At 41.2% G+C, this 23845-nt stretch overlaps 3 protein-coding genes and 1 non-coding gene across 4 annotated transcripts; 3 read left to right on the top strand and 1 right to left on the bottom strand.

Moving 5' to 3' along the window:
- Positions 1-1822: 1822 nt before the first annotated feature.
- LOC135524690 (lipoamide acyltransferase component of branched-chain alpha-keto acid dehydrogenase complex, mitochondrial-like) lies at positions 1823-9551 on the top strand. The gene is made up of 11 exons (XM_064952436.1): positions 1823-1954; positions 2600-2726; positions 3078-3153; positions 3316-3497; positions 3740-3867; positions 4427-4679; positions 4810-4976; positions 5706-5783; positions 6026-6217; positions 6451-6522; positions 8381-9551. The coding sequence occupies exons 1-11, from the start codon at positions 1910-1912 to the stop codon at positions 8546-8548; spliced, it is 1488 nt and encodes a 495-aa protein (XP_064808508.1). The 5' UTR covers positions 1823-1909; the 3' UTR covers positions 8549-9551.
- Positions 8146-8278, top strand: LOC135525395 (small nucleolar RNA SNORD94). Its single transcript, XR_010453162.1, has one exon. It is a non-coding gene; the product is annotated as a small nucleolar RNA SNORD94 (small nucleolar RNA).
- Positions 9552-11103: 1552 nt separating the features above from the next.
- On the top strand, positions 11104-14517 carry lrrc39 (leucine rich repeat containing 39). The gene is made up of 8 exons (XM_064952435.1): positions 11104-11922; positions 12068-12173; positions 12319-12475; positions 12693-12829; positions 13221-13366; positions 13470-13622; positions 13875-14053; positions 14444-14517. Exons 1-8 carry the CDS (start codon positions 11801-11803, stop codon positions 14515-14517), a joined length of 1074 nt encoding a protein of 357 aa, XP_064808507.1. The 5' UTR covers positions 11104-11800.
- On the bottom strand, positions 14122-23684 carry trmt13 (tRNA methyltransferase 13 homolog). Its single transcript, XM_064952434.1, has 11 exons — positions 23542-23684; positions 18891-18940; positions 18723-18789; positions 17261-17323; positions 16974-17043; positions 16779-16885; positions 16522-16689; positions 16343-16415; positions 15899-15973; positions 15294-15717; positions 14122-15151 (listed from the first exon to the last, which is right to left on the bottom strand). The coding sequence occupies exons 1-11, from the start codon at positions 23674-23676 to the stop codon at positions 14977-14979; spliced, it is 1407 nt and encodes a 468-aa protein (XP_064808506.1). The 5' UTR covers positions 23677-23684; the 3' UTR covers positions 14122-14976.
- Positions 23685-23845: the final 161 nt, after the last annotated feature.

Genomic DNA, 23845 nt, shown 5'->3' with positions numbered 1-23845 from the left:
CTATAACAAAGAGGTTGAATTCTTATTAATTCAAGACATTTCCGATTTTAATTTTTTATTAATTTGTACAAAATTCTAAAAACAAAATTCCACATTGACAGTATGAGGTATTGTTCATATATCAGGGACACAACATCTTGATTGAATCCATTTTAAATTCAGGGTGTAACACAACAAAATGTGGAAAAAGTCAAGGGGTGTGAATACTTTCTGAAGGCACTGCATTTCCATGCCAAAAGACACAACACGAATCTACAGCCATCAATATACTGTCCTGCAAATCTAATTTGCTTCCGCTTCCTCTATCTATCGTCAGGTACTGACTGATTGTATTTTGTACTATTTTTGTCATTGTTTTGATGTTTGATTACAAAAAACCTAGTCTGATACTGACTGACAAGCAACGAATCACAAATCTACAGCCATTAACATACTGTTGTCCTGCACATCTAATGTGCTTCCTTGTGTCTATTGTCAGAATAAACACCAATAAACCTTGATCGCTGACTGGACAGTCCTTTCTTTAAAAATACAACACAAGAGAATTACGAAGTACAATGACATCTGTTACATTAACATCCCCTCAAGTAAAGTTGTACTGCGTATGTGTTATGAATTTGCTAATACATTTAATATTTTAGTAATTTAGCAGACACTCATGAGCAGAGCTACTTCCTGGACCAATAAGGGGTAAGTGCCTTACTCAAAGGCACATCAACAGATTTTACACCTAGTCGGTTTACCTAATCACATAGTCGGCTCAGGGACTCAAACCAGCAAACTTCAATTACTGGCCCATCACTATTAACCCCATTAACAACGCTTCAAGTAATGTTGTCACACAGACACAAGGCAAATATTTTTATATAACTAACCCAAAGTGTGAGATGGAACGAGATGGATTTTGGCCGATATTCGGCACATTTTCTCGTCGATGAAACATTTTTATTAAAAAAAAACAGTTTTCTTATCCCAAAACTAAAATCTGTTATGAACAGAGTGGACTAAGTTTTTTGTAGACTTTACCGTTTGCAAAACTTTTAAAAATCGCGTTGTTTAGAAGGAATGCAAATGCGAATGTAGTTTCTGCACAGGCACACTTCACATAATATGTGTTCCCTAACGGAAATTTGCAGTTTTATGTTGGAACGCGCCAATAGGATCTCGCTAGCTTGTGCTTGAATCTGCCCACATCATTGCTTTTTCTGCCCGCTATGACTCTTTATTCCCATTGAAAACAATAGGCTGGGGTCTATCTTGGTTTAGTTGTAAAACTCTTTGGCTGAAGCATCCGTTTAGAACTTTTTCTCACTCCCAACTATGGTAGTGAGAGGCAGTCCAGTCACGGGTTACTTCGCCCAGTAAATACATTTATGTTCCTTAAACTAGAATATGTTAAAATCACAGTGCACTTAGTTTTATAGACTTGACGAGCAATTCACGAGGGAGGCGTTCCCCTATTGAAATATGCAAATATATGCTACAACGCGCCAATGGGATGTCGCTATCTCTTGCTTGGCTTTTCCCACCTCCATGCTTGTTCTGCCCGCTATGATTAATATGCTCCCACTGTAAACGACACATATGAACTATTTTGGGTTAGTTAAAAATATATTTGGTTGTACTGCGTATGTGTTATGGATAATGAATGTATTATCAACATCCCCTCAAATAAAGTGTTAAGGAACTTTCTTAGTGAATCAAACAGCCAAGGTAAGTGGAACATCAATTTAGTTATTTTGACTGGACGAGCAGTCCAGAATATACTAGTGGACCACTAGTCCAGTCAAAACGAACTTGTTTTCTATTTAGGAGTGGACAATCCCTTCACGCTGCCCTATTTGTGACTGATCTCCGATTGGCCATTGAAAGGGGTGTGCATTTTCCGTCAGATCCGAACGGAACAAAGATGGCGGCATTTACAAGAGGCTCAGTCACGTTTATGAGACGCTTGGTATGTTTGTTTGAGTTGTTCCAAATGTTAATCCCCACCTGAAAGCTTTGCATAAATAGTTGATGATGCACAAGTATCATACGTTTAGAAAACCTGTCACTATACCTCAATCTAGAGACGTTATCTGCTGCTAGCAAACAAGCTACCGAGTTGAATGGCTAACGTTAGTTAACTAGTCTACACTACGGTGGGATTGAAATTAAATGTTTCGACATTGCTTTGTATTGACAGAAAATGCGATCTGCTCGCTACTACTAGCCAAAATATGTAGCTAGCCAACAAATTGACTCAAACTCTTGACGTTGTGTGTGATGACAGAATTGAACATGAATGCCAATGGTTACAATGTCTTTTCAACAAGTTTCCTGTTAACGTTAGCTAAAGTAACTTTGATAAACAATTTAGCCATGAATGGCTACAACACTTTGGGATTGACGATTTAACTTTGTTTGATGTTAGATTGGTTAGATAATAAATAACTTAACTTGCTTTGCATCTAGTTAACTTTTGATAGCTACCCAACAGTCATGCTATATAATACCTAAATATGCTGTGTATAGAAGTAGCGAGCTCCCGCAGTGTCCACCCCCATCAAATTAATGGTAATAACATGGATCTCTTTATTGTCAATGTTTATCATCCCAGATTTTGGAACACCGGCACAAGCGTTGCTGCTCTAGGGTCCAAACTGGCCGACCAGACTACACCCTCCATCCCCACTCTGTCTTCATCCCTCAGCTGTGCAGCACTAGGTTTTTTCGCACAAGTTATGGTGAGTAGGCTTCTGCACTAATAGTATATTCCAACTGAGGCGTGTTCTTTTTGCAGGGCCCGGTGCTGGGGGGTGGGTTTGCTTTTTTAGACCATTTCCTTGGTCCTTAAATTAAATCGCCAACCACCTGGGCATTGTACCAATCAAAGCGAACTAGCCCAATAAGGAAGAACGCTGTTGACAGTGTACACAGGCTGTAAACAATCAATCTTACAGGTTCAAATTATGTTAAAAATATTTTATTTAAAATAATTCAGTTCTATTACAACAGATGTCATAGACATAAGGCTATGTGGAAGTTATAGGCTAAAGAATTAATGTTGTTGTAATGATCACTTGTTCTTTTTACAGTCACACCAGGACCAATTCTGCCATTCAAACTTTCAGATATTGGTGAGGGCATCATGGAGGTGACGGTGAAGGAATGGTATGTTTTCAAAATATGGTACACCGATGTGAGCACCACTTTTTATGAATTGGGTTTTTATAAGAGTTGCCACTAAAGGCACACAAGTTCAATTATTATAGGGCTTTGCTGCTCCAAGATACATATTTTGTTAGGGTTCAATGTCTCTTTCTCTTCCCATAGGTATGTAAAGGAGGGAGACAAGGTGTCTCAGTTTGACAGCATCTGTGAGGTACAGAGTGACAAGGCATCTGTTACCATCACAAGTCGCTATGACGGTGTCATTAAAAAGCTCTACTATGAGGTGGATGCTACAGCCTTAGTGGGCACAGCACTGGTGGATATCGAGACAGAGTCCGGTCCAGGTAGGTAGGGCACCAACACTAGAGTAATGGGAATCTCCCAACTTCTTATGTATGAAGTCGCTGACAGTGAACATTTTCAGAACAGTTTAAACTGGAAACCTTGAAGCCATTTCCTTTACCTTTTTATATTACCGTTCATCATAAAAATACAAATGTAGAAACAACAGAATATCTGGAAGTCCGAAAACAACATTGACTCCCATTGGTTGGTGGTGATGGTGCCTTTGTGGTCGATCTTTCAGAGGTGGCCCATGAGGAGGATGTTGTGGAGACCCCGGCAATGTCACACGATGAGCACACACACCAGGAAATCAAGGGACACAAGACCCAGGCCACACCTGCAGTCCGTCGTTTAGCTATGGAGAACAATGTGAGTTATTCAAACATACACATACTGTCAACACAAAGTATAGCAGCACACTGCCCCTTTAACCAGTGGTACCAATGCTCATCCTAGAGAGCTAATGGGTGTGCAGGAATTTTGTGGATGTCCACTAGGGCTGGGAATTTCCAGGGACCATATGATTTTATCACAATACCATGGTGCTGATATGTATTGCAATATGATGTTCCAAACATATTGCTCACTATATGTTCTACTACAGAGAGACAAGAGACCATGAGAAAATGAGTTTTGATCAGTCAGGAAAATAAGTGCTGAAAACATGGTGTCTCACTGTTTAAAAAGAAGATCGACCACAAGTTATAGGTAGGAAAATACCGCTGTTTTGGCGCAGGTGCAGCCGACTAGCGCCAACTACAGCTATCTACAGTAAAAATATATATAAAACAAATAAATAACATTGTGATATGTAAGTGTATCGACCCCCACCACACTAATGTCCACCTGTCTGTCCTTTTACCTCATTGCCACTCCCCATTATTCCTTTACCTCATGTTCACCTGTCTGTCTCATTACTCCTTCTCAGATAAAGCTGAGTGAAGTGGTCGGAACGGGGAGAGACGGACGGATCCTCAAAGAGGACATCCTCAACTTCCTGGCCAAACAGACAGGGGCCATCTTACCCCTGACCCCATTCCACGAGATTCAGCCTCCACTTCCCACAGCATCCGCCCCCTCTTCGGGTGTCAAGCCCAAGGCGAAGTTCCCACCAAGTGTTCCGCTCCCTGCAATCTCCAGGCCTGTCTTCTCGGGCACGGACAGCACTGAGCCCCTGAAAGGTAGAGGCAGTTTTACAGAGATGGTTAATGCTTCCAATAAATGTATTTGCTTTCTGGGATACATCTCTGATTCAGATAATAATCACTATGGGTGATCCCTTTTTCCCATTGTATTCTTTGGAACGACCAGGTTTCCACAAAGCGATGGTAAAGACCATGACTGCCGCCTTGAAAATTCCCCACTTTGGGTACTGTGATGAGGTGAACCTGACCAGGCTGGTACAGCTGCGCAAGGAGCTGAAGGGCCTGTCAGAGGCTCGTGGTGTCAAGCTCAGCTACATGCCCTTCTTCATCAAGGTGAACTTTGACTCCTGACATAATATAATGATGTTGTGAGGTGACATTTGGGTGTCAAACTGCCCATGAACAAGGCAGTTAACCCACTGTTCCTAGGTCGTCATTGAAAATAAGAATTTGTTCTTAACCAACTTGCCTAGTTAAATAAACTTTTAACACCAGAAGCCATTTAATTTGTCATAATAATAATAATAATATGTCATTTGGCATGGGTGGTCATAAACTGACATGAGCTTATAACACATTTCAATGTCATAACAATCATGCCAAATATAGTGTTATAGTGAGGTGGCAAGGTGGCACTATAACAGTTTATGCAGTTTATGCCTACCCATGCCAAATTATATATTATTGTTATGACACATTAAATGGCTTCTGTTATGACTGGAGAGCAACCTCACTGCAACAGGTGTCATAAGTCTCATGATGCAGTGGGATGCATCATGCCATTTTAAAAGTTTATGTAACTAGGCAAGTCCGTTAAGAACAAATTCTTATTTTCAATGATGGCCTAGGAACAGTGGGTTAACTGCCTGTTCGGGGGCAGAACGACAGATTTTTACCTTGTCAGCTCAGGGATTCAATCTTGCAACCTTCCGGTTACTAGTCCAACGCTCTAACCACTAGACTAGCTGCCGCCCCATACCATACCAAAATGACTATGTTGGAGGATTTGGAGAAATAGTCTGTTTGCTGTGATGGTGATAAATATCTTGTCTGTTTGAGCAGGCTGCTTCTCTGGGCCTACTCCGTTTCCCCATCCTCAACGTCTCGGTGGACGAGGCTGTTCAGAACATCACCTACAAGGTAAGGCTGCCGGAAGGTCCCCCAGCTCTAGATATTGCAGTGTTATTATAGATAATGATGCATCAAAATATTCAAATAAATGGTATATTTGTGCTTGATCACGGCGAGCACAATTCTGGACGGTAGAAATAGAAGGAATCATTAACATGAACATGAAGAGTGTTTAAACTTCTCAGACCCCCCCCCCCGAAAAGATTGAGAACCCAAACTGGGTCAGCTTCTTTTTTGTCTCCTCCAACCAGGTGTCCCACAACATTGGCCTGGCCATGGACACGAGCCGGGGTCTGCTGGTACCCAATGTGAAGAATGTGCAGATGCTGAGTGTGTTTGAGATTGCCGTGGAGCTCAACCGCATGCAGACTCTGGGCGCCACGGGCCAGCTGGGCACGTCCGATCTCACAGGAGGCACCTTCACCCTCTCCAACATCGGCTCGGTGAGAGGGGGTGGGGTTTGGGGGCCTTGGGAGAAACTAATGCTAAAGCTGGGAGGATGCGCTTGATAAGTAATACTGATAAATCAAACTGGTTGGGCTTTGTGGTATTCATCTAGTAATGCTTACTTGAATAGTAATTGACTGCTAGCTACTGCATTATTTGTTTCCTGTGCTTGCATGGGTGGCTTGTTCAGTATTTACATGTCATGTATCTGTGTATTCCCTTGAATCAGATTGGAGGCACGTATGCAAAGCCAGTGATTTTGCCTCCTGAGGTGGCGATTGGCGCTCTGGGAAAGATCCAGGTTTGTGAATCCTAAATGACTTTATCAGCTACAGTTGAAGTTGGAAGTTCACATACACCTTAGCCAACCAAATACATTTAAACTCGGTGGTCCACAATTCCTGACATTTAATCCCAGTAAAAATTCCCTGTTTTAGGTCAGTTAGGATCACCACTTTATTTTAAGAATGTGAAATGTCAGAATAATAGCAGAGCGAATTATTTATTTCAGCTTTTATTTCTTTAATCACATTCCCAGTGGCTCAGAAGTTTACATACTCAATTAGTATTTGGTAGCATTGCCTTTTAATTGTTTAACTTGGATCAAATGTTCCGGGTAGCCTTCCACAAACTTCCCACAATAAGTTGGGTGAATTTTGGCCCATTCCTCCTGACAGAGCTGGTGTAACTGAGTAAGGTTTGTCGGCCTCCTTGCTCGCACACGCTTTTTCAGTTCTGCCCACAAATCTTCTATGGGATTGAGGCTTTGTGATGACCACTCCAATACCTTGACTTTGTTGTGCTTAAGCCATTTTGCCACAACTTTGGAAGTATGCTTGGGGTCATTGTTCATTTGGAAGACCCATTTGCGACCAAGCTTCAACTTCCTGACTGATGTCTTGAGATGTTGCTTCAATACATCCACACAATTTTCCCTCATGATGCCATCTATTTTGTGAAATGCACCAGTCCCTCCTGCAGAAAAGCACCCCCACAAAATGATGCTGCCACCCCCGTGCTTCACGGTTGGGATGATGTTCTTCTGCTTGCAAGCCTCCCCCTTTTTCCTCCAAACATAATGATGGTCATTATGGCCAAACAGTTCTATTTTTGTTTCATCAGACCAGAGGACATTTCTTCAAAAAGTACGATCTTTGTCCCCATGTGCAGTTGCAAACCGTATAGTCTGGCTTTTTAATGGTGGTTTTGGAGCTGTGGCTTCTTCCTTGCTGAGCGGCCTTTCAGGTTATGTTGATATAGGACTCGTTTTACCGTGGCTATAGATACTTTTGTACCTGTTTCTTCCAGCATCTTCACAAGGTCCTTTGCTGTTGTTCTGGGATTGATTTGCACTTTTCGCACCAAAGTACGTTCATCTCTAGGAGACAGAATGCGTCTCCTTCCTGAGCAGTGTGACGGCTGTGTGGTCCCATGGTTATACTTGCGTACTATTGTTTGTACAGATGAAATTGCTCCCAAGGATGAACCAGACTTGTGGAGGTCTACAACTTTTTCTTGGCTGAGGTCTTCGCTGATTTCTTTTGATTTTTACTATGATGTCAAGCAAAGAGGCACTGAGTTTGAAGATAGGCCTTGAAATACATCCACAGGTACACCTTCAAATGACTCAAATTACGTCAATTAGCCGATCAGAAGCTTCTAAAGCCATGACATTTTCTGGACTTTTCCAAGCTGTTTAAAGACACAGTCAACTTAGTGTTTGTTAACTTCTGACCCACTGGCTATTATAAGGGAAATAATCTGTGTTAACAATTGTTGGAAAAATTACTTGTCATGCACAAAGTAGATGTCCTAACCGACTTACCAAAACTATAGTTTAATAAGAAATTTGTGGAGTGGTTGAAAAACGAGTTTTAATGACTCCAACCTAAGAGTATCGAACTTCAACTCTATGTTGTCCATGATGGCTATGGTGAGAAGCACAGGGGTACGGAACTCGGCTGATAATGGGAGCTGAGTGTTGGTTCTTAGCTCAGTGGGCACGTGTCTGGCTGACTGGGAGGTGCAGACACGATACAGATGCCTGACTGAGCCTCAGGACTCTCTCTGTACTTGTTACATTATATTTATTTGGTGGTTATGTATGTCTTGATTGCTTTATGAATAATAGTCTCCTGACATGTTCATGCCCCTTTCAGGTCCTGCCGAGGTTTAACTCAAGGGACGAGGTGGTGAAAGCTCACATCATGAATGTCAGCTGGTCGGCAGACCACCGGATCATCGACGGAGCCACAATGGCGCGGTTCTCGAACCTGTGGAGGGACTACCTGGAGAACCCAGCATCAATGGTCCTGGACCTAAAATGAGCCTGCGGCACCCTGGACGGCCTCCTCTGGATGCAGCTCTGTGACGCAAAACCAGTCACCATGATTATGTGAAAATGGTCTACTGTACTCTGACTCTCTGGGTAGTCACATTGACTGGGTGTTGCTGGTCCCCATACTGCTCCCGCCTCCTTGGCCTTCCAAAACCTTTCTTCCTCAGAATATGAATGGCTGCACATGCCACAGACACTACAAGTTACCTACTACTCAACATTGTGAAACTAATATCTAGTTGCAGGCTGTTTTATCTTTGTGTGTTGCCTTAGTTTTATTTCTCTCTTCCGGTTGCCTTACTGACATAGGATGGTTAGGAACAGTAGCGCTTTTTGCTGAATGTTGGAATACAGACCTTTAGTAAACCTACTCTATTTCTGAAATACTGTATGGCTCTGTAAAAAAAAGGCCCTGCACCTTTAAGGGTATTGGTGCCGAAACCAGGGAATAACCTTAAAGGTGCAAGGCCTTTTAAAAAATTTTTATGGCCCCACACATTCCCTCAGCAACACGAGAAAGCTCTTTTCAAGAGTGTGTGATTTAATGATTCCCCTTGAAAAGCATCATTGCACAATACGCACTTGTGAGTGTACACATCTGCTATGAGTGGACATAAGGCTCCTACAATAGCTCCATAATTGTTAGTTTGGTCAATTTATCTGTTAGTCTGCTTTTATTGCTGTCAGATAATGTATTGCTTTAAAAAAGAAAGTATAAAGTTATGGTTGGAAGTGAACACAGTGTAGGATTTTGGGGAATGTGTACTGTGATCTCTCTGTACTTAAGGGAGATTGTATTGTTTGAAGGGACAGGAGAAATGCCAGACTGACTCGACAACCACTGTTCTTTCTGATAGTGTGAATCCTGAAAACAAGTTTAAATACATTTAATGTGTAAAGATTTGCTTTATTCTTGTGTTGTGCATTATATGTTCCCCAAGACTCGTGAAGCTCATTATTTTGTAAAAAATAAAGCCTTTCATTTATCTATATCACGTGTCAAACTCATTCCACGAAGGGCATAGGGTTTTCGGGTTCTCTTAATCGATCTACAGCTATGTATGTCAGCTCAATTTGGAAATGACCTTAGTTTCTGTAACGTTTCATCAATACAGATTGAACAGAGCCCTAGGTTTTCATTGAAAGGAAAAAAACAGCAGACACTAGGACAGGGATCAACTATACTAAACAAAAATATAAATGCAACAATTTCAACGGTTTTACAGAGTTACAGTACGTAAGGAAATCTGTCAATTTCAATAAATGCATCTATGGATATCACACGACTGGGCAAAGGTGTGGGCCTGGGAGGGCATAGGGGAGCCAGGCCCAGCCAATAAGAATGAGTTTATCTCAACAAAAGGGCTTCATTACAGACCGAAATACCCCCTCCTCCTCAAGACGATCCTGCAGTTGAAGAAGAGAGATGTGAAGGTCCTGGGCTGGCGTGGTTACACGTGGTCTGCAGTTGTGACGCTGGTTGGGACGTACAGCCAAATTCTCTAAAATGATGGAGATGGCTTATGGTAGAGAAATTTAAAAAATGCTCTGGCAACAGCTCTAGTGGACATTCCTGCAGTCAGCATGCTAATTGCGCGCTCCCTCAAAACTTGAGACATCTGTGGCATTGTGCTGTGTAACAAAACTGCACATTTTGGAGTGCCTTTTTATTGTCCCCTGCACAAAGTGCACCTGTGTAATGATCATGCTGTTTAATCAGCTTCTTGATATACCACACCTGTCAACTGGATGGATTATCTTGGCGAAGGAGAAATGCTCACTAACAGGGATGTAAACAAATTTGTACACAACATTTGAAAGAAATTAGCTTTTTGTGCATATGGAACATTTCTGGAATCTTTTAGTGTAGCTCATGAAACATGGGACCAACATTTGACATGTTGCGTTAATTTTTTTGTTCATTATTGATACAGCTGTGGGACAATTTTGTTCTTGAACAGAATTGCTAATAATTTGTAATCCTGCAAATTTACCACAAGAAGCCCAAACATACAATGTGACTGAAACATAATGTGTAACCTTGCTTAGATTTGTATACGAGCACATATCTCTATGTTGGGAATCATTTGGAACAGTATTTCAAAATTAAAATAACAATTTTGCTGGTGTTTTTAAGAGTATTTTTTGTCCAACAATAATTAAAAAAAAAAAAAAAATTGGGGGAGGGGGGGTGCAAATTTGGTCCGAACCTTGCACTAGGCCCTCCTTGGAATGAGTTTGACTGCCCTTATCTATAGGAACTAAAAAGTTGTCACCAAACCTGAAAGTAAAGCATGGGAGAGAAGTACAGGTTGAACATTTCCAGTATTTATTTATGGCTATTAAAAGGTCTATAGATCACATAGGCCTACAGTCTATTTAAAATGTAACCATCTTTCCATTGACCATTGCTCAATCTTTTAGTCTGTCCTTCGGATTTTGAAACAAATGGAGCTGATACAGAATTACTCTTATTTCACTCCCTGTTAAACAGAGGACAAACATGTTGCATGGACATTGAAGGTTTTCCACCAAACTATTTCACTCTATTCTTTCTACCGTCTCCTGAAGGTATGTGTTGTCAGGGGAGACAGAAGTCCATGTGCCAAGTTTAGCATGTGACCACCAACACTATTTTCAGTGTTCTACCCCTGACTAAAATTAGACCTCCTCTTGGGTCACGTTTCATCACCACTGACAGACATGGGACGAGGTCTATTGCTACTCTGTTACAAGATTTTCAAAGCAAAGAAGTTATTCCATCAACACAATGGAATACACTGAAGAGATTTGTGAGGAATGTATTACAAGGGTCTTCTTGAAGCAAATTTGTCCAATCTAGAAAGTACTATTTTACCATTTCTTACAGGACTACTACAGCTGTGCTCCAATCGGTTTTGAACTCGCATTGTGTTGTTGCTTCCTTGAACTTTACAGTCTATTTGGTGTGACAGATGTATTTCATCATTTTGGTCAATTATGTGAAAGAGTAAATCTCCTCGTGATACGGAAGATGAATGAAGATCCAAATAAAAAACAGGCTACATAATCTTATGTTATCAATCATCATTATGAGTGAGTTTCCTTCTGCAGTGAATACATCTGAGCAGAGAATTTCCTGCATCTGTCCTTGTCTAGCTCTGTCCAGCTAATTAAGGGAAGCAGTGATCAACCAGACTCCAGTCCTGTTTTGAGTTTAGAATTTTTTGGGAGCTGTTTGAACAGTTGGTGTAGGGTCACCATGACCGGGGTGGCAGTGTGCAGTGGCTCCGTCAGCTCTATCAAGTCCCTTTGGGAGACTAGAATTAAGAAAACGAAACAAGATCTGCAGAAGCAACAAGAACAAAGGGCCGGTGTAGGTAGGTGAGTGATATTTATCCTTCATCATTTTATTGAATATTTAATACCCATGGGTAAGCCAATAGGCTTAATTGAAAGTGAATGAGACCAAACCCACTGAGATAACTTGGACCTGTCTATGACGTATTGCTCTACATCTATACCAAAGGGTGAGACATAACTGGGAAGATCGGATTATATTGGCCAAGCTGAAAGAGAAGGTGGTGACAGAGGAAGGACGTGTCATTTTAAGGATAGAGAAAGAAGAATGGAAGGTACCTTCCGGCATCTTAACTCTATGCCGTATGATTGTGTAAAAACACTTGCTGTTCTATTTTGATGACAAACTCTACTTTTGGGGAAAATTGACAAGCATAGGACCAGATAACCTTTTTTATGTTGAATACTCTTCTTTGACAGACTTTGCCTCGAGCCTTGGTTCACTTTCCTCAACTCATGGAGTGGCAGCTTCACAGGGTTGGACTACAGACAATCCCCCGCTTCGTTTCCAGCTTTGAGAATCTGCTTGTTCTTGACCTGTCCCGAAATGCCATCACAGAGATCCCAAAAGAGATTGGTCAGTAAACCAGTTACATGTAACATCCCCTCAATGAATGTATCACAGGCGCTGCCCACTGGGCGAACACTGGTTGAATCAACGTAGTGTCCACGTAATTTCATTGAAAGTATGTTGAACCAACATGGAATAGACTTTGAATTGATGTGTGCCCAGTGGTGATGACTTGTGCTTCATGTCAGAACACATTACCTACTGTGTGGCTTTCCCTCTCTAGGTAAACTGACCAGGCTAAGGGAGCTGCTGGTGAGCTACAATAGAGTGCAAAGTGTTCCAGAAGAACTGGGCTGTTGTGAGAACCTGGAGAAACTGGAGCTGGCAATGAACAGGGACCTTGACGAGCTGCCTTCAGAGGTACCCAACCAACATGGCATGATTGTTGGTTTACCGTTAAAGGGAAACTAAACCATTTTTCAACTTCATATTCATTCTCTCCAGCACCACCCCACCATCAACAAATGTGAAAATGTTGCTTTTTTATTTTTTGTAAATAAAAAGGATATAGGAATTTAAGTATTTTCAATGACATCATCGGTGTGCATCGAGTGATTTTGACCAGTTGTGAGTAGGCATTGCCTACTAATTTGTTGATGTCATTGGAAACGCTTTCTTTCTCAATATTTTTTACTACAAAACATAGAAACGTGCCATTTTCACAAATATTCCTTCATTGGAACCTTCTAGGTACATGATGATTCATGTGCTTGTCCCTCACTGTGCTAATTTCCCATTCTGTTGTCCTCAGATTAGCAACCTGAAGAAGCTTTGCCACTTGGATCTCTCCATGAACCAGTTCACAGAGATTCCAGAGAGTGTGGTGAGTCTGCCTGCCCTGGAATGGTTGGATATGGGTGGAAATCGGCTGCAGAGCTTACCACATGACATCCACAGGTAGGCTTACACACATCTACCATAACCATATATCCAAGCACAGCATATTGATAAAAATACACAAGAGAAAAAAACCACATACATATGTGCTTGCCCTGTCCAGAATGGAGAAGCTGCATACTATGTGGCTGCAGAGGAACGAATTGGAGTTCCTGCCTGACAACATCTGTTACATGCGAAGCCTGGACACGCTGGTGCTTAGCAACAATAAGCTACATGACATTCCCTCAATGATGGAGGACATGAACAACCTCAAGTGAGTGCCATGTCTAGGGGTGGGAGCTATTGGTTGTTTTGGGGATTAGTGGACTGTAGACAAACAAATGTATTGGCCCAGATCGACAACAATTAACCTAATAAAAGCGGGTAAACAAATACGTAAGCCAGGAGTCATTAATTGTATTTCCAAAAGCTTTATATTCATATTAAAACTAGCAAAAGATTTCCACCAATGTATTTTATATCAAAACAAATGAATCTTCATTCATCATGTTCGCTATACTTGCAGGTTTGTGAATTTCAGAGACAACCCTCTGACATACGAAGTGGAGCTGCCTGCTGCCCCGAATAAATCTGAGGATGAAGAAGAGGATGACAGAGAGATGTTTGGCCGAGATTTCATGCGCGTCTACTGCCAGGAGGCACGGAAAAGAGTTAACGCCATGCTAAATATGCATCGTGTAAATCGTATGTACCAACAAATATGTACTTGAACTGTATGGTGATCTGTTGACTAATAGCAGGGTAAACTGACATATTATTGAAAAGTTTATTCAAGTTTAATTCACGCAGAAAAACAAAGTAGGCAAACAAGCTAATGGTACCACTCCCAGTCCCAAGAGGTGAGAAGTCCTCAACTCATCCACCTAACGTTACGTTCTGTACGGTGCCATCTAGTGCAGTTTGACTCACAAGCTAGCTTCCAAAGACACGTTGTCATTTGCTGACTACTATGAATATTTATGAGGGATATTACTAATTGTTCCTGGAACAAATCGTGCCAAAAGGTATTTGCATTTTTGTAGACCCCCGGAATTGCTCTTTAATGATACTGTCCTTTTCAAATGTCTGTTTCAGCACCTGAGTCAAACTACACCTCAGAACTAAATGTGACCCTTGAAGCTGTAGCAGAATCTGCACCGTTACTGTGACCTACTGTAGCAGTCATTCATGTTGGCCTCTGTCGGTTCCTGCCTTGTCTGTTGTGGACAGCGTCTCGTCTTCAGTGTGGTGACTGCCTGGTCTTGTCAAGCATGTCCTTTTGAGCATTTCTTTCTCTTTTTGGGAAATCTAACTTGTCCAACATTGGGGTCAAATCCACTTAATTTCCTGTACATTTTAAAAATAAATTTACAAAAATTAAATGACTAAACTTTAAATGGAATTGACTCCAACCATAGTCTTGTCTGCTATGTCCTGAGCTTTTTGCCTTGTTAACAGTCTGTTTTCTTCTGTTACCAGTGTAATGTTTTCTGTAACTGCAAACAGGTTTCTTGCTTTCTTGGGCTTAAAAAAAGAGAGGAAAAGTATCAAGATAAATAGCACTGCTCAAAATAGAGAGTTGTGCTGCCCGTGCACCGCGCACGTTGAACTGTCAATGGGATTTATTTTCACCGCGAGGCGGGAAGTGCAGTCAGCAACACGTTTTCTAGAGAAACATCTGAGCTGGTGTAGTAGAGTAGGCGGGAGTCAAATCCCTTCTGCTGCAGGAAGTGAACCCTGCCCTGGTCAATCAGCAGCTTGCACAGGCGTCCTATGTGTTCACGGTCCTCAGCATTCAACACTCTAATAGTACAGAAGAAGAAAAAATATGAAGCAATTGAGGTTTATGTTGGACACAATGTGACGACAGGTCTTCAGTCTATGTTACAATGACTATGCAACATGGGTGAAATGTATGTCTCTACAGCTCAATGACAATACTCACCCTTCCAAGCTGTCTAGTTCAGCCTCTTCTGTCGCCTCGTGCTCCTCTTCCTCAAATGTTTGGTCAGTTTGACATTGTGGTGGAGAGGTCTGTCTTGCTTGTCTCGAGCCACAGGTCGCCCAACTTGACATGCGCAGGAAGGCAGCGAACTCAGAGGCACCTAGTCCTTTCTCCTTGAAGAACTCCTTGCCTACATAATGCCTCCAGTCACAGCGGTGGTGGCAGCACAAGGCGATGGCCACTCCACCCACCCTCAGCTCCTGGCCGGCAGCTGTCTCCCCTGCCACCCTGGGAATGGGCTGAATCTCCGGTCCTGTAGACTCTCCAGGCTGCTGCTGGAGCTTTGAGCGCTTGCTGGGTGGCTGATCTTTGATCCCATGGGGTGCAGTCTCTGAGCTGCCCAGTAGGCATTGAAGAGCAAGGTCTATTCAGTGTGGTGGAGGTTAGTGAGCAAGGAGTGACTCAAAGACACATTAATCAATAACTATTATTTTTGGAACCACTTCTATGTTGCCTCTCAAAATTCAAAACCATTCAAGATTCCAGTACAAGATCTTTCCCCCCTGGTGAGACCTAGTACTCAGAGATGTAGTGCCTGGTCTTACCTGTTGCTGCGCCACACAAGTGTTTTCCCACTCCAACCACTGGAAGTCCCTTTTCTTGGAGGAGAGGAACTTTACCTAAAAGGCAAATAACAGGAAAAGGTTTCAGAAAAGCTCAACGTGCCTGCTAATGCTTTGTTCAATTCTTAAATCAACTATGTACTTGGCTGTACAAATCCTTCTAATCTTCATAATATATAAGTGTGCTTTTCAGGCAATTTGTCAGTGCCAACTTGTGTTTGAAGGGTGATCTCGTCAGGTAAATCTTTAGAGGGTGTGGCATCTCTTTCACTGTGTTGAAAAGTATAATCCACTTCACCTCCAGAAAACACTAACAGGGTAGGGTGCCTGTATGTGATGACGTATTTTACATGATAACTGATTGACTGTTTTATGTGAATGAATATTATTAAAATTAAAATGTGTCTTTTAAATTTAGTTACTTACGCAAATCAAGGTGCTGAATATCCACTTGTAGTCTTTCAAATTTGGTATCAGAATTCTGGTGTTTGCCATCTACCTGAATGAGAATAAATTGGGGGGACAATTACCTAACAGTGAAGATGTGTGCACAGCCAAATAAATCACTTGAAAGATAAGCTATGTTTTAACAGGTGGTGTTATACTTTAAAACGAGCGCTTGATCTTTCCACAAGCAGGAAATGGATGTCGTCATAGGCTTTCAGAGCGACATGGATCCAGTGGGAAAGCTTGCCTTTCCCTGCACCAAACTCAACAAAACACCTGTTAGGTCCAAGCAGGTGCAAATCCTCCATGTTTCCTAAAAGGGACGCCTTTTAAAACAGGCGAATCATACATTAATTTATATTGAAAGATAATGTATATAAATAAATGCAAATCATGTGAGATTAAATTAAAGTACCTGTTGCTTCAGGTGTTTGAATGCAGAGTCCCCATTCTTTGGATCATTCAAAGCTTCATGGAGAGCAGGGTGAGATTGTATATTTTCTTCATGCTTGCATTTGAACCCTGCAGAAACATTGGGGGCTCATACATTAAGCACCACATTGGATTAATCATGTTCAGCATGTCAGTGAATGCTGTAGGTATTGCTTACCTTTGACGGCAGTCTTCAGTTTTTTTATGAGCAGGTTCAACTCTGCTTTGCTGCGATCTGATAAAGGTACCTAAATAAAAGTGAATCATGTAAGTATGGCCTTAATCATGGTGTCTCTCTATTGTAGGTAATGTCAGCATCTTTCTAAGGTTCTGTTCATAATACATACACCCAGTTTCTCGTATATAATGTCACTTTAGTGACTCAATGCTGAAATCAGCTAAGCTTCCAACACTAGCAAAATGTTGAATGGCCTTTCATGTCAATGTAAATGCGTCTGATATTACCTCATCTTTGGGGGTGTCCTCAACAATCGCTGGTCCAGCATTAATATCTTGCACATAGAACAGCTACATTTGCATAGGAGAAAGAAAGATTAATCAATTTAGGCTAATAGAAGGGACATTTAGGCCAATGTATTTGAAATACCTGGGTATGTATTCTCATAATTACACTGAACAAATGGGGAATACAGATATGCATCTGTTGGTCAGATACCTTAAAAAAAAGTAGGGTTATGGATCAGAAAACCAGTCAGTATCTAGTGTGACCACCTCATGCAGCTTAACATATCTTCTTTGCATAGAGTTGATCAGGCTGTTGGTTGTGGCCTGTGGAATGTTGTCCCACTCCTCTTCAATTGCTGCGTGAAGTTGCTGGATATGGGAGGGAACTGGAACGTGCTGCCGTACACGTTGACCCAGAGCATCCCAAACATGCTCAATGGGTGACATATCTGGTAAGTATGCAGGCCATGGAAGAACGGCCATTTTCAACTTCCATGAAAATGTGTACTTTTCCTTGCGACATAAGGCCGTGCATTTTCAAGCTGAAACATGAGGTGATGGCGGCTGATGAATGGCACGACTATGGGCCTCAGGATCTCGTCACGGTATCTGTGCATTCAAATTGCCATCGATAAAATGCAATTGTGTTCGTTGTCCGTAGCTTATGCCTGCCCATACCATAACCTCACCACCAACATGGGGCACTCTGTTCACAACACTGATATCAGCAAACAGCTCGCTCACACGACGCCATCTGCCCGGTACAGTTGAAACTGGGATTCATCCATGAACAGCACACTTCTCGAGTGTACCAGTGGCCATCGAAGGTGAGCATTTGCCCACTAAAAGCGTTTACGACGTCAGACTCGAGTCAGGTCAAAACTCTGGTGAGGACAACAAGCACGCAGATGAGATTCCCTGAGACGGTTTCTGACAAATTGTGCAGAAATTCATCTGAGAAAATCCTGCAAGTGAAGAAGCCGGATGTTGGAGGTCTAGGGCTGGCGTGGTTACGGTTGTGAGGCAGGTTGGCCTCACAACTGACAAATTCTCTAAAACAACGTCGGAGGCGGCTTATGGCAGGGAAATAAACATGAAATTCTCTGGCAACAGCTCTGGTGGACATTCCTGCAGTCAATTACACCCTACTTCAAAACTTGAGACATCTGTGGCATTGTGTTGTGTGACAAAACTACATGTTTTAGTAGCCTTTTGTCCCCAGCACAAGGTACACCTGTGTAATGATTATGCTGTTTAATCAGCTACTTGATATGCCACACCTGTCAGGTGGATGGATTATCTTGGCAAAGGAGAAATGCTCACTAATGGATTTGTGCACAAAATCTGAGAGACATAAGCTTTTTGTGAGTTGGAAAAATTTCTGGGATCGTTTATTTCAGCTCATGAAACCAACACTTTACATGTTGCGTTTATATTTTTGTTCAGTGTCTATTCAACTTACAGGTTTGGGTTTCTCTCTGGAGTTGCACTTCTTCAGATGTTTTGCTAAAAGATCTTCGAATACAGTGCTACAAAGACAGATGAAATCATAGATTTAGAGGTTCTCCTGAAATTGTACAATTTACCTTTTTAAAATTCAGGATTTTGTCTCTCCCAAGTGCCAACTTACTGTTTTGGATCCAGAGGACATGGTATTCTTTTTTTCTCACAGTCCTTTTCCTAAACACAGCACAAGAGGAGAAGTTGCAATATGAAACGTATATCACTCCTACTAGCTAGGTTTTCGTCCAATTGGCAACAGATTTTCATGTGTATAGTCAAAATTCTGCATAAAAACATATTAGATAGGTTTCCATCAAATGTACAAACGTGCAGAGAAAAGGCTCTGCGTGATGACGTAATGCACATAAAAATAGCTTTTGCAGTTAAATTCCATGTACCGAATATAAAATACAAGTTAAAATGGGTTTCCATCGCATTTTCAACGCTACTGATGGTTTTCTCACAAAAATGTTTGTTATAAAAATTGTCTATAGCCAAAAGAATTCAGAGTATTGAGCGGTTGGCTAGAGCGCATCTATAGCCTATATCATGAGATTATTATGGACAAAAGAGCAAGAATATTTTTATTTGTCAAACGGCAGCCTAGTATCAATGATCACGTCACCTGAATAAAACCCTGCATATTTAATAGAAAGGAGAATCAAGCTCATCACCTTGCACTTTCACTACCCTGTCAGGTCATCATAATTTATTTAATCTGTATCCTAATAAACAGCATGCTTTCCAGACGAGTTGTAGGAGGACCACAAGTCATCACGTGACTCCAAGTGTACTTTGATATGTTATTATATTCATATTTGCAAATAAAAGCATTTCCACCAACATTTCTCGCATAATTAATTTTACAGACAAAAAGATACCTTGTCTAGCATATTTTGTTTTGTAGACATTTGGAAAGTTCAAATTTCTTTCCCATTTCCATCAGGCCGGTCATAAAAAAAAAGGTACTATACTCGCATTAAAAAAGGGTAGTGAGGTCTGCACAACGCATCACCGGGGGCAAACTACCTGCCCTCCAGGACACCTACACCACCCGAAGTCACAGGAAGGCCATAAAGATCATCAAGGACAACAACCACCCGAGCCACTGCCTGTTCACCCCGCTATCATCCAGAAGGCGAGGTCAGTACAGGTGCATCAAAGCTGGGACCAAGAGACTGAAAAACAGCTTCTATCTCAAGGCCATCAGACTGTTAAACAGCCACCACTAACATTGAGTGGCTGCTGCCAACACACTGACTCAACTCCAGCCACTATAATAATGGGAATTGATGGAAATTGATGTAAAATGTCGTCATGACGTACGTCTGTCTTGGATGGCAAAACAATTTATGTGGATGAATCCTTCTGATTAAACGGGATTTGTGGCAATTTTTGAAACGCCAATAAGTTATTTATTCACATTTCAGCACTCGAAGACCTTGAATCCATCAATGGAAATGACAGAAACATATGATTTCCTTTTTAAATTCTTGGTGATTGGAAGTGCGGGATCAGGGAAATCCTGTCTTCTCCATCAATTTATAGAAAACAAGTGTAAGTGAAATTGTTATTAAATGGATAACTTTCAGAAACAGTATATGCACGTATTAAAGATCAATGGCCTCATGGAGATGGCTCTGTAATGTTATATTATGGCTCTGTAATGTTATATTATGGCACTGTAATGTTATATTATGGCACCGTAATGTTATAGTAGGGTACTGTAATGTTATAGTAGGGTACTGTAATGTTATAGTAGGGTACCATCCACTGGATGTCAGAAGGTGAATTCACCAATTTGTAAGTCGCTCTGGATAAGAGCGTCTGCTAAATGACTTAAATGTAAAATGTAAAATATATATCACTAGCCACTTTAAACAATGCTACTTAATATAATGTTTACATAACCTACATTATTCATCTTATATGTATATACTGCACTCGATACCATCTACTGCATCTTGCCTATGCCGTTCTGTACCATCACTCATTCATATATCTTTATGTACATATTCTTTATCTCTTTACACTTGTGTGTATAAGGTAGTAATTTTGGAATTGTTAGGTTAGATTACTCGTTGGTTATTACTGCATTGTCGGAACTAGAAGCACAAGCATTTCGCTACATGTGACAAATAAAGTTTTTTTTATATTTTTTAAATTTTTTTTTTAAATGATGTCAATTCACCTATCAGAAGCTTCTAAAGCCATGACATCATTTTCTGGAATTTTCCAAGCTGTTTAAAGGCACAGTCAACTTGCTGTATGTAAATTTCTGACCCACTGGAATTGTGATACAGTAAAATAATCTGTCTGTAAACAATTGTTGGAAAAATTACTTGTGTCAAGCACAAAGTAGATATCCTAACCGACTTGCAAAAACTATAGTTAACAAGAAATTTGTGGAGTGTTTGAAAAACAAGTTTTAAATGACTCCAACCTAAGTGTATGTAATCTTCCGACTTCAACTGTAACTATCAAATCAAATCAAATTAACTATATAGCTAGGTGTCATCTAAATTAACCCTAATTTATAAGACAGTTCTTATTTGATTAATGGTGGTCGGACCAATCTATGTGGAGCTAGCCACAATAGGAATTAGCCACAGTAGTGGACTTTGCAGTTAGCCTTCAAAATAAAATATGTAATTGACAGTGATGCAAATGAATACAAATTGTAGAAGTATGCCATAATTGAATAGATCATGCAAAATGAGGTTGGAATGTTATATCAAGTCAAAAGACAACAATTTGTTAATTTGACAAAAATCTGTTGAAATCACACTGGATGTATTATACTTTATAATTGCATCGGGGGCATACTTATTTCACTGTACAGCCTTAGCTATGGATTGTGGATCAATGACATGGGGTATCAGTCTACTTAGTGACACCCAGAAAACATTAGTGTCGTAGCACTTGTTGCGGGACTGAAACAACTGAATTGAGCCACATTTATTGTCAACCTATGTGTATTGAACAGTATTCCAGAGGAAAAACAATACTGCATGGATGTTTTGGAGTCTGATAACTCTGAGGACGACTTTGGGAAAAAATATATTGGGTATTGAGTAGACTGATACCCCATTTCATTGATCCCCAATCCTTAGGTAAAGCTGTACAGTGAAATATGAATGTCAATACACAATTGGCTGACTGGGGAGGTGATTTCACAGTCACAGTTCTGTGATAAGAGCTACAATGCTAATATTTGCGTAAACTCTTCCCAGTTGTCTTCTGTGGGCATCACTTTCAAAGGGTTACTTTTACTTTGAAGGCAAATCACAAATGCCACTATTGTGCCTAATCCTTATTGTGGCTAGCTTCACAACATATAACCTGGTCCAGTCGAGCCTCACTAGCCAGTTGAAGCTAGCTGGCTGCTTATAACATTAGCTTTGGGCAGCAGGGTTCGTGGCTTGTTTGCAGACCTTTTTGTACAGCTTTGACAGTACTACTGATAGTAGTGGTGGAGCTTGGCTTGCATGTGCAAATTGAGAACACACAACATTAACACAAATAGTGTTATTTGACGTGTGTCTTTTTTGACACGCCAAGACCCAAACGGTGTTCCATAGTATGTCGTGAAGCTCATAGCAGTGACGCTATTGCACATGTAATACAACATTTTACGTGGCGTCATTACGTCATATAGGTATGCACATCGGCGTTATACTAGACATCGGGCGGATACCGACGCTGGCATTTTTAGCTAATATCGGCTGATTCCGATATCTTCACCGATATATAGTGCATCCCTAATTTGAACCAATTACTTTAACATCCTACACAGACAATGTTATAAAGATAATTTTGTCGCTCATGCCAGCCTGCAGTACCTTGGTCAGCATTCAACTTGAGTTACTCCATGCGAGGTGGCAGCACTGAGCTAGCCTGCAACAACACTTCCTAGAGCAGGGATCATCAACTAGGTTCAGCCACAGACCGTTTTTTCCCCATGACTCGATGGTCGGGCCGGAACATAACTACAAATCATTTGTAAATTGCAATTTGACCGCAAGAATCCCATATAGATCATTTCAAAACATGCTTACATTTGTATACAAACACGTTTCTCTCTGTGTGTAAATACTTGGGAATATATTTCCTAAATGAAAATCACTTGAACCTGATTTCCTGGTGTTTTTAGTATTTTATGCTTAGAAAAGTTGTGGGGACAAATAAAAACCTCCTGCATGCCAAATTCGGACTGCAGAACACCAGTTGAGGAAACTTGTCCTAGAGTAACTCAAACTGTACATGCAACGTTTCCAAAAACTCCTCCATGTAGTAAGATGGTGACATGCTGAAATGACTTCCTGATAATCAAATGTGCCACTGAGCATTCTCATTCGAAACAATGGGGTGATGGCTTCATCCAAGTTTTTTAAAAGTCTAGTTCACGTTCTAGTCGGAACTAGGAAACTCGGAAATTCAGACTTGCTAATTGGTTGTAGTTAATCCACGTGCTGCATCTAACATTTGAGGTCCCTAGTTCCGACTGGCACATGAACGCGGCATTTGATTCATCCATATTTTGTTAGTCTATGGTCGAATCGATGTAGTCGGAGATTAATTCCACTTAGCTTGGTCTCTGCATCACTCCGTTGGTGGAGTTAATCATTCACCGTGGAGTTTAGTCAGCTATCTTCAGTTGCCATAACAGTAACCTACACCAATCCCCCACGGTCGGGGGGTAGTTTATGGGGCTAGCCGTGGCTGGGAATATTTTGACAGTTGTGTCAAACAGTGTGGTGGTGTCCTGCTCTACTTACCGCATTAGCATGTTCCCCACAATATGCTTTTCCACTTCCAACTATCATTTTGCAGTATCGTTTTTTCTTTTCCACGTAAAAAGCACATCTTCCAGGCAGAGGTGCAGACACGCCGTCTGCGGTGAGGACCTCCATGTTTACAACTTCCGTATAGTTATCACGTCATCCAACTACAGTACCATAGAATGGGGACGCGTTCCAGGTGGCCTACATTTCACGAAGCTGCAACTCAATGACTGAGTATGTTTTACACATTTATACCCAGTAGTAGCTATAGAGTGTAGTTAATGTGGTGTTGTTGTAG

The sequence above is a fragment of the Oncorhynchus masou genome, chromosome 31, assembly GCF_036934945.1.
Source record: "Oncorhynchus masou masou isolate Uvic2021 chromosome 31, UVic_Omas_1.1, whole genome shotgun sequence".
Lineage (NCBI taxonomy): Eukaryota > Metazoa > Chordata > Actinopteri > Salmoniformes > Salmonidae > Oncorhynchus > Oncorhynchus masou.
The sequence above is the reverse complement of the archived record's forward strand: the minus strand, read 5'-3'. Positions and strand labels throughout refer to the sequence as shown.

Bases quoted from the DNA above. Each gene is read 5' to 3' on its own strand.
- LOC135524690 (XM_064952436.1), top strand. From the start codon at position 1,910: ATGGCGGCATTTACAAGAGGCTCAGTCACGTTTATGAGACGCTTG. The intron at 1,955-2,599 runs GTATGTTTGTTT...TTATCATCCCAG, and splicing joins TCACGTTTATGAGACGCTTG to ATTTTGGAACACCGGCACAA. The intron at 4,680-4,809 runs GTAGAGGCAGTT...TGGAACGACCAG, and splicing joins CAGCACTGAGCCCCTGAAAG to GTTTCCACAAAGCGATGGTA.
- trmt13 (XM_064952434.1), bottom strand. From the start codon at position 23,676: ATGGAGGTCCTCACCGCAGACGGCGTGTCTGCACCTCTGCCTGGAAGA. The intron at 18,790-18,890 runs GTAAGTTGGCAC...CTGTCTTTGTAG, and splicing joins TGTCCTCTGGATCCAAAACA to CACTGTATTCGAAGATCTTT. The intron at 17,324-18,722 runs GTAAGTTGAATA...ATGCAAATGTAG, and splicing joins CCAGAGAGAAACCCAAACCT to CTGTTCTATGTGCAAGATAT.
- lrrc39 (XM_064952435.1), top strand. From the start codon at position 11,801: ATGACCGGGGTGGCAGTGTGCAGTGGCTCCGTCAGCTCTATCAAGTCC. The intron at 12,830-13,220 runs GTACCCAACCAA...TGTTGTCCTCAG, and splicing joins TTGACGAGCTGCCTTCAGAG to ATTAGCAACCTGAAGAAGCT. The intron at 14,054-14,443 runs GTATGTACCAAC...TGTCTGTTTCAG, and splicing joins AAATATGCATCGTGTAAATC to CACCTGAGTCAAACTACACC.